This window comes from Panicum virgatum, chromosome 9N (assembly GCF_016808335.1).
Source record: "Panicum virgatum strain AP13 chromosome 9N, P.virgatum_v5, whole genome shotgun sequence".
In the NCBI taxonomy this organism is placed as follows: Eukaryota; Viridiplantae; Streptophyta; class Magnoliopsida; order Poales; family Poaceae; genus Panicum; species Panicum virgatum.
The window spans coordinates 82,718,346-82,727,983 of record NC_053153.1 but is presented as its reverse complement, the minus strand read 5'-3'; the positions used below and the strand labels follow the sequence as shown (position 1 = coordinate 82,727,983).

The 9,638-nt window shown below is 39.4% G+C and overlaps 1 protein-coding gene and 1 long non-coding RNA gene across 4 annotated transcripts; one reads left to right on the top strand and one right to left on the bottom strand.

Annotated features, from left to right (window-relative positions):
* Window positions 1-3,462: 3,462 nt before the first annotated feature.
* LOC120688483 lies at window positions 3,463-6,762 on the top strand. Of its 2 annotated transcripts, none has more exons than XR_005681113.1 (2): window positions 3,463-3,588; window positions 6,297-6,762. It is a non-coding gene; the product is annotated as an uncharacterized LOC120688483 (long non-coding RNA). The 2 variants fall into 2 exon arrangements; XR_005681114.1 differs by having other exon boundaries at window positions 3,472-3,581.
* LOC120688479 lies at window positions 5,091-9,588 on the bottom strand. 2 transcript variants are annotated; one of them, XM_039970815.1, is made up of 6 exons: window positions 9,455-9,588; window positions 8,947-9,005; window positions 6,764-8,336; window positions 6,600-6,686; window positions 6,273-6,512; window positions 5,091-6,175 (listed from the first exon to the last, which is right to left on the bottom strand). In XM_039970815.1, the coding sequence occupies exons 1-6, from the start codon at window positions 9,555-9,557 to the stop codon at window positions 5,631-5,633; spliced, it is 2,607 nt and encodes an 868-aa protein (XP_039826749.1). In that variant the 5' UTR covers window positions 9,558-9,588; the 3' UTR covers window positions 5,091-5,630. The 2 variants fall into 2 exon arrangements, with proteins under 2 accessions (XP_039826749.1, XP_039826750.1); XM_039970816.1 differs by having other exon boundaries at window positions 6,764-8,312.
* Between the last annotated feature and the right edge of the window lie 50 nt (window positions 9,589-9,638).

The window sequence follows — 9,638 nt, the reverse complement described above, 5'->3', positions numbered from 1 at the left end:
GCCACATCTTGCCAACAGCCTACTCCCTCCGTCCAAAAAAACAAATCATCTTAGGAATTTTAGGACAAATTAATAAGAGGGTAAAATGATCATGTTTTCCCTATTTATTATTTTTATTTGGCGCTGATTGATTTTATATGCGCATGCACTTTCTAAATATAATAAGATGACATTTTTTGAGACAAAATTTAAATCTTAGAATGACTTTTTTTTGGACGAAATGAGTACAGGCCATCGCCGAGCCCGTCACCGAGCGCACCCCGCATCCCATGTTGCCGCCCGCCCATCGTTCCGAGCCCACCGAGTTTGCCCAATGTGCTAAACTAACCTGCCGAGCCGAGCCGAGCCGACCGAGTCCGAGTCCGCCCACGCGCCAAGCTCGCCTGCTGCACTGAGTCCTCCTACCACTCCATGCCTGCCATCCGCCGGCTGCGCCGAGCCTGCCGAGACTGCCCTCGGCATCGTGGCTGCCGCTCGTCTCATCATGCCTACCGCCCCTCCGGCCGCACCGAACTGCTCGGAGCTGCGATTCATACTTAGATCCTCTTAAGTCGTCTCTTGTAAAATTTTTGAATGAGTATTTTTCTATATTTGAAGTATTAAATATAGACTAATCACAAAATTAATTACAGAACTCGTCTGTAAATCACGAGACGAATCTAATGAGCATAATTAATCTGTCATTAGAGGTTGTTTATTGTAGTATTATTGTAGCAATTTAGCGTCTAATTACTGCCTAATTAGGTTTATTAGATTCGTCTCGCGATTTACAGGCAAACTGTGCAATGTGTTTTTTATTTCGTCTAGATTTAAGTCTCCATGTATGTGCTGGAAAAAAAATTTGAAACTTTGAATTTGGGAACTAAACACGCCTTAGCCCATAGAGCAAGTCGGTCCCGCGCCGAGCACCGCACCAGCTGGAGAGGCCCTACCGTCACGCATTGGCCAGCGAGCTGGAGGCAATCAAGGTAGTTGCTTCGCCAGTAGACGCGACGCGTGAGAAAGAAGAACAGCTAATGCGATGGAGTCGTATTAATATTTTACAATATAGACCTTAATAGGAGTATAGGACGATTGTACTCGTAATCTGTTACCCTATACCTATTATTTCTAAAACGAGTAAAATTTTCATCTAAATTTTTAGTTTGATCCATCTTGTGTCATTGACAAGTGGATCTTAATTTTTAGACTGTCATCGATCGGAATCCTAATTGAAACTCCGATAAATCAATTAGAATAATACTCCCTTCATATCAAAATAGATGTCACCGTTTACTTTTGATTACAAATTTGACCACTCGTCTTATTAAAAAAATTTATGCAAAGCATGAAAATATAAATCATGATTAAAATATTTTAGATGATGAAGTGAGTCATACATAAGTTTTTTAAAAATTATTAAATTTTTAAATAAGACGAATGGTCAAACTTGAGATCAAAAGTTAACGGTGTCATCTATTTTGACACGGAGAGAGTAATCAGAATTCAGGCAAATTAATCGTAATCTGATTCGGATCCCGGACAATCAATGACTCGCATGATCACAACACGGCCTATATATGGAGTGAACGAGCACAAAGTTAATGATATTACTTCATTGGTGATATTATATATATTTATCATATTACCCGTAGCAACGCACGGGCACTATGCTAGTTCTTTCATAAGAGACTTATGATATGACTTTTAGCTATTTTTGGTACGTTAAATAATTCTTAGTTGAGATACTCTTACCCCATGAATGGACGTGTATGTTGTTTCTTTTTTCTATAAATATAGTATGATGAAAAATATTGATCTTTTATCATATGTATGACACATTTTCTTTTTGCCATATCTTGCCTGCTATATTTTAAAGTAGGAGTATGCCATCTACATAAGGCTATTGGTTCGTAGGTTATTGAATCCCGTTATTCTCATTTTTATAGTAATTTTAAATAGCTAATTTTATGATCGTACCGTTTATTATATTGACTTAACTAATACTTCTGGGGTTCCCAAATATACTCCTTTCGTTCTCAAATATAAAGCATTCTGGAGTTTTTAAGACAGATTATGACTGCGTAGAAAAAACTCTCCTACTCCTAGTTATAGCATTAGGATTCTATTTGGGTAACTAAATATATGCTAATTAAAGTAGCATGCCTTTTTTTCCATGCACTTCCCTCACATGCATCTCCCTCTACATGACTACATGCACGTCTTTCTGTTGGGAAAGACTTGAAAACGATGCACAATTAAAATGGTTGGATCCACTCTCAACCCAAGATGGTTTATATTTATGGACAAATTTTGAATCCCAAAATACCTTATATTTAGGGACCGAGGGAGTAGATGGTTTTGATTTTTCTAAGTTGATAGTTTTTATTATGTATACGTAGATTATTTAGTAGTTCATTTAGTACTTCTACCCTTTGTTACAATTTGGTCGTGTTTGGTTCATTCTAGAAATCCTAGGATACGTTTTTCAAGAAAAGAATCGTCCGCATGAAGTACTAAATGAAGTCTATTTGCAAAACTTTTTAAGGGATAGATGTAACTTTTCGTGACGAATCTAATGACGATAATTAATCGATGTTTGGCTACAGTGATGCTATAGTAACCATCCTCTAATCACGTGGTCAAAGAACTTATTAGATTTTTCATAGTTCCTAGCGCAGTGGTTCTAAAGTTGGTTTTGTAAACTGCTTTTGTTTTACACTCTTAATGGGCAGTCAAAGTCCATTCTAGGATTTTTAGGAGTATCCAAATAAGGCCGTTATATCCATATATATATAGAAAACACTATAACTCTTGAAAAGATAAAATATTTAGATTTTGGAGCAAACACTATAAAGATAAAAATAACTTATATTTTGGAACGGCGGAAGTACATGTTTAATAGGCAACCCTAAGTACTCACTCGACTTTAAAAATTTCTGGTCGCATCGCGACTAGAGGTGGGCACAATTTTCCAAACCCCGATCCTGAACCTGAATTACCTCAAATCTGATCTCGAATTACTCGAACTTGATATACCAGATCACTATTTTAGGTAGGAAGTTAAAAAACTCGAATTTAGTTCGGATACTGACTCCCGGTACTCGAAGTACCCGAATTTTATTGAAAACCTAATAGATAATAGTCTAACCCACTCACTTGACCCAATAACCCAATAAGAAATTTGTTAGTTTGATTTGTTAATTGCTTATTTGTTTGATTGTACAATAATAGTAATATATTGATTTTACTTTTGTATTTGATCTTTTTTTACTTATTACCTAATAGGAGAGACAAAGACTTAATAGTTGATCGGGTATTTCAGAAAAATCTGAACCTGAACATAATATTTTCAGGTACCCGAAGTTTCAAGTATTTCATTTTTCAATAGATTTTGGATAGCATTTTAAATTACTCAAACTTCTATTTACGTGAATTACCCGAACTACCTGAACGGTCAGAGCTAATTGCGACGGATTCATGGTCTGCCGCGCCTGATTCCTTATGGCTTCCAATTAGCGCGCCTAGCGGCTCCTGACGTCCGTCTAGGGCAAGGCATTCGCTCTGTCCGCAAGCATCCCTTCCCCTCTCGATTGAATCAGGTATGAGGTATGGGAACATTGGATTACTCATCCCCCTCCCCCCTCCCAACCGAATCGGCAAATCTTATTGGTTCGCGGCACGGACATCATTGTCGCTGGCTTGGCTTTGAACGGGGGATTCAGTCAATTTTTTTGCAGATTAGAAAAAGGAGGATGCAATTTCGTGTAATAGACAGTTGAAGCGTCGCTCTCCTTTCCAATGCAAATTTATATTGCCCCTCACTTGGATCTCATGATGCATATAAGAGTTCCATTCTAGGAAGGAAGTGGATCAGATGCTGCTGGTCCTGGGGACGAGTAGGCCCCAGACACTCAGGCACTACCAAATACTTGTAGATAGAGTGCTTTCTTCCTCCTGGAAAGACCACTAGACACTAGTGATAGACGCACTTGGTGCCTCCTTGAGGGAAGCATCATCACTGCGATTTCATTTTGTGCAACAACTGCGCTTTTGCTTTTTATAGATTCTATAAACTTAGTTACTTAGTTACAGTAAAAATGACTCAGGCTATTCCTCCCTTCCTTTTTTTTATCTCTTATCCTACTCGAGAAAAGGAGAGAGCATCTGTTGTGCTAGTATAGTATATCAGTACTGCCTTCTTGTCTCGTCATACTCAACCATGAATCAAATGAAGCGGATGCCGATTTTCTTAGGCGTGACCAAGATTTGGCTTGTTTCACTAGTGTAACAGTCTCACTGACCAACCATGTTATTTTCAATTGTACATGCATGTTCCTTTTGAACTGAATGTATATGACACAGTTTACTCTTTTGGATTGGAAAAGTTGTTGGGGGTGTGCCTTAGGTCGCCACCTAAGGCTAGGGACCCCCTTCGTGTAAAATAGGTTAAGTTAGGGGGTCTAAAGGGCCCTAAGGACTTAGTTGCAGCATCTAGGGACCTGTTTGTAAATCTCAGGGATCTTCTTGTAATATTCGACCCCACCAATGGAATAAATGTAAACGACCGCCTCCTCCTCCCCTATAAATAGAGGCCTAGGGGCTGGAGGAGGGGACTTTTGGCCATTTGCTCTCTTGCTTACTTGGCTTGCTCTCCTTCTCACTCTCACTCTAAGGTTACTAAGTTGAGCTTTGACCCCCTCTTTATCTTTTCTGCTGGGTTTCAGCTCGCCCGATCCCAACAAAAGTAAGAAGAATCCATATCACTACTTCTGCTCTTACTCAATGAATCATTTATATTAAATCATCGTTTGTTTATTAGGTTAGGAAGGACAAAAGTAGCCGACTATTTCATCTTTCTAGCTGGAGAATCCAGTTCGATCCTCACTTTGTCTGCACTGTTTCGACTGTTTTTCTGGGGGTTGGTACCTCGGGTAGCTTGCCTCTATGTTGCTAACCCAGTGTCCGCACTCTAAAACAAATAATATGGAAAGAAAATGTAGTCTCACAACTTTCACTCAGTTTGATGAATTTCCAACTTTAAGTTTACTAACCCGCACATGTCAATCCAGCAAATGAGCTATTCAAGCAGACACAATTTAAGTATAATCTGGGCTAACTGAAATGCATTCATTTATGAATTATGATAGTACACACAACCAAGCGCACATCGTCTCTGTCTCACAGGCTCACACACTCACTGTGTTCTTAACTTTGCCCAAAAAAAAAGAATACACACATGGGACACATAAAACTCACAAGACTCAGTCAGCCACATGCTATAATGCTTTTGGCCCCAAGAACGTGAAGCCAGATTTAAGAATCTGTTGAAAGTTAATTATATCCAATAAAAAGGACAGACCCAGTGCTGGTATTAATTATATCCATTGCTCAGGAAAATTTCACATATTAGCTGGTATCTGCTGCTGGCATATTTAAGAATGATTTCTGCTGTACTTGGGCTCTAAAGTGTTATATCCTCAAATTTGCAAGCAATGTTGTTTCTGTGGTCCTCCAAGTTGAAATTTGCAAAGAGGTTATTGTCAGTACTCAGTATGGTAACTTCTATTTACGAGTGATGACTCTAGTTGTTGCATGGCCAATATACAAATAGTGTTAGGGACTTCAACGTTGACTAGGGGACTGAAGCTTCAAATCGACAAATCATAAACAGCTTCTACCAATAGTTCATCTAGTATGCAGTCCCATATTACCACAGTGATCTCTTCACTTTCTGGTCGAAGATTCATCCAACTGCCACCTTCAAGATCCATATTAACTAGCTGGTCTAATGTGCTCGGGAATTGATAATGGAGATAGCGCTCAACTTGCTTATTGATTTCTGAGATAAGGTTTCGTCCTGTTGGAGGTCCCCTTATGTTGTGTTTGAGAGGAGATAAGCATGCAGGACTGAAGTAGATACCCTGGACTTCTGTCACAGCTTCACAAATGCAGTCAAAGACAAGCTTCATATCATCTATTTGATTGCCTTGATGTAATTCTTCGAACAAGCAAGGGCTGATTAACTCATCTTCTAGATACCATACCTCTAAGTTCTGGTATGTGCATAATTCTGACAGCTCTAGCAATTCTTCTATGTAACCTAACCGGACATCCTTGTCCTCCCAGAAAACCCCATGGTCTGAACCATCCGCTGTGGTGTACTGTGATCTCAAGATATCTCCGTGCAATTCACCTATAGATCATTGGAGGACCAAAAAAATCATTTAGATTTTTGAAACACTCATTTTTTCGATATAAATGGAAATGTTAAGTTTAAAATTGAGTTATACATTTTATAATGTTTTCATTATTAGGACTGTCGACATCTGCATGGAAGATCGGATAGAGAACAGATACAGTGGATTGCTCTTGCTTTTCGTGGTTTCCATCAGGAGAAAACTGCGATATCAGCTCAATTGGTGCACTTGATTGGGGAGTTGTGGTCTCTTGGCATTCTGGCACATCATTCCTAGGGGGGCTTGGAACCATTGCAACATGCTCTTTGCCTGCTTCTGCTTCTCCCACCATATTTTTTCAATGTTAAGTACACAAATTCATCAAAATAAGAAAAGCAATGGAAACAAGTTGGAACAGCTTTGAGTATTGGCTGGAACATACTTGCGATGGTTTATATCTGCATTGATCTGCTGGGATGCAATCTAATTTGTCAATTTCTTCAGAGCACAGAGTGCCAAGTTCAGCATCTACAAATATTTTATCCTTATGACAAAATAACCATGTTTGTTCAACTATTTTGATGACTAAGAAAGCATTTACTTACTGTCTTGTGTTGTTTCTTGACTTCCTTCTTTGATGCAATGCCTTTCCTGAACAGCCTGCTTATCCTGTGCTTCACATGCAACACTTTCTGAAAATTTTCCCAAGTGGCTTTCTTCTTTTGCAAATTCTTCTCTCTTTTCCTCATATATGGCATGAATGTTTGCCTCTTCAGGTGAAAGGTAAATGCAATCTTTTGCCCTAGGGCTACTCCTAGGTGATGGTGTGTTGCATTGAGGGAGGGAAAGCATCCTTACCAAGGACCTTGAGATCTGAAGTGTTGGGTACTTGGCTGTTTGAATTTTGTCCTTCAGAATTTCTGTTAGATGTTTCTTGGCCTCGGCATAAAAGACAGATTCATCCTTTGGTGATGTCATTATGTTATTGTTAATTTCGCTTGGTCCATCATTCCTTTGTTTTTTCTTACTCATGCTTGAAGATCTGAAATCCTTTGTACCAGTAGACAAAGCTTTCCCTTCTGAGGTCTGTACAGTGAGCTGTCTGGTATCTTTTTTTATTGTGAAAGCTGATTTTTTGAACCAATGTGGATCTTTTTGGAAGCTATCTTCACACACTGTCGGATTTCCTTTTCTAGCTTCACTAGTCACGATTCTGAATCTCCTCCTGACTTCCGAAATTGAAAATTTTGAACTTTCAGCTGCACTTAATTCTGGATATTGAGTTGAACTAATAGCCGCAGCTGGGTTAGCCCCTCTTATTGTATTTGGCTTCAGTATAACTATTTTGTTAACTGGCTGAGAACTATTGGTTTGTTCTGCAGTATGCGTTCTGTTTGGTCTTTCCTTCTTCCAGAAAAATATATGCTTACTCTCTCTACTACGTGTCTTGGTGACCAACTCATGCTGACTCGGACTTTTAGAATCTTTGGTATTCTCTGGCATTTTTGTGGTTACTAGCCCAGTTCCTCTCTGTCTGTTTTCGTGCCTTTGAACGCTCTCCAAATTATTTAAATTCGACTGCTCAAGTATCTTGATGAAAAGTTCAGTGTCTGAGCTTAGCATCTCGAGTGTGTCTCTGAATTGTTTGGGTTTAGTTACACTGCTGCTATGCAAGCGTTTGCCGTCAGCAATATCCTTTTCTTCACCCTGTGGAGTTTGCTCATAACCAAGACTGCAAGGAGGATTATCTAACTCATTAAGCTTTGTCTGGATTAGGACCTTCAGCTCTGTACATAGCTCACCCTTATTCCTGCAATTTTTATGCGGCTGCTCATCATGGTACCTCTGGATTTGTCCCAAGAAACCAGCCAAGGCACAATCAAGTTCATTCTCTTCTGCTGCTTCCGTGCTGTTGGAACCACTAGGATCCAAAGATCTAGATGGAGCAGACACGGTGATGCTTGTGCTGTGATTTTGGTCTCGCTTTGATTTGTTGTTCTGTGTTGATCTTTTGTCCAGACAGACGTCATTTCCCAGGTCAGCTAATATTCTTTGAACCTCATCATTTGGAATCTTCAACTGTTTTACCTTAACTAGCTCGTCCTCCACAAGTCTTTTAACTGTTGGTTTGCTTGGACTGCATTCCTCCATGTTCTGAGAAACATGAGAGCAGCAGATCTACAATCATTTAGAATATAAGCTACAATATGCAGCATAAGCATTACGGAATGGGATAATGCATACAATTATAGGTTACATAGAAATTAGTGCAAACTAGACCACTTCCAGTTAGATGTTTACAGTACATGTGAAGCATGCTTGATTTTATTAGGCAATCAATTTTATGCGACGTTTTGTTGTTTTAGTTTTGACTCTCGAGGCAGTAACTTGCAGTCCAACAGATATACAAACCAATATGTTAGGTATCGATACGGATTATAAGTCGAAGCTTGAACCAAGCCTTTTCTGCATCAAGACTTGTACAGCTAAATAGAATCTGTGGGATCATTCCATCATGCTTTTCTATTTTGCGGAATTATATCAAAGTACACATATGCCTGAAGTAGCGCTATCAGCGTCAGGAGGAAATTATGATGCAAGCAACCTTATATATGATCAAGAATGGCTATTCTCATTGGACATGGGCTGCATCTTGGCAAAGTAAACAAAACCATTAAACAGACTATTGACCAGCCAACATTTGACAAAATGTTTTAACACTCTGGAGAACACAATGACACATCTTGCTAGAGATGTATATGCATATATGTACATAAAGAAAGCTTACATTGCCGTCCTCATCTATCTCGTCCAAATCCCTGGAATTCTTTCTCGAGTGGCCTCTTCCTGCAATCATATTGGGCGCATCAGTAGAATTACGTACAGACACCAGGAACCAAGTTTATAAATGTGATATTTTTTCTTGAAATGTCGAAGTATTTAGCAGGAGTCCATACATGTGGCCCTAGAGTCTAGTTTAGAGGGACGGATTCGTTGATTTGTTGGTACCATGACACAAAAAAAGAGGGGGTGAAGGCAGCATAGACTAACATCATATTGACATGCAGCAGCTAGCTAGCTGTTGCATACATGCATATATGAGCATGCTTTACTGGCACAAGTTTACCAAGCTGCCTATTATAATGAATTAAACAAGCAAAGTGTGCATACCAATTGGCTTTGGTCAGCAATATCATAACAAGAAGGTTTAGTTTTCTTGGGTAAAATTGGCAGCAGCCTATCTAGTCGTACGTTTTAATTAAGATAAGATTGTTGCTAGAGCCCGCAGGTGGTACCAGGAAAGCCAGTCAAAGTGTGCCTGCTTGTGCTTGTGCTCCCTCGCTTCCTGTCCAAGAGGAGCTTGTGGCGGGAATACAAGATGCGGATGAGGCCTGACATGCAGCCTATATTGTTGTCCTGACGTTTCTTACTGTCTTGCCCATTTTTGTTTGTTTGGGAACTAACTCGATCTGCAGTTGA

Excerpts from the sequence above, each read along its gene's own strand:
- LOC120688479 (XM_039970815.1), bottom strand. The coding sequence starts at position 9,557 with ATGTCAGGCCTCATCCGCATCTTGTATTCCCGCCACAAGCTCCTCTTG. Across the intron at positions 8,337-8,946 it reads AGATAGATGAGGACGGCAAT|ATCTGCTGCTCTCATGTTTC; the intron begins GTAAGCTTTCTT and ends AAATGATTGTAG. Across the intron at positions 6,687-6,763 it reads TCAAGAAACAACACAAGACA|ATGCTGAACTTGGCACTCTG; the intron begins GTAAGTAAATGC and ends AAATATTTGTAG.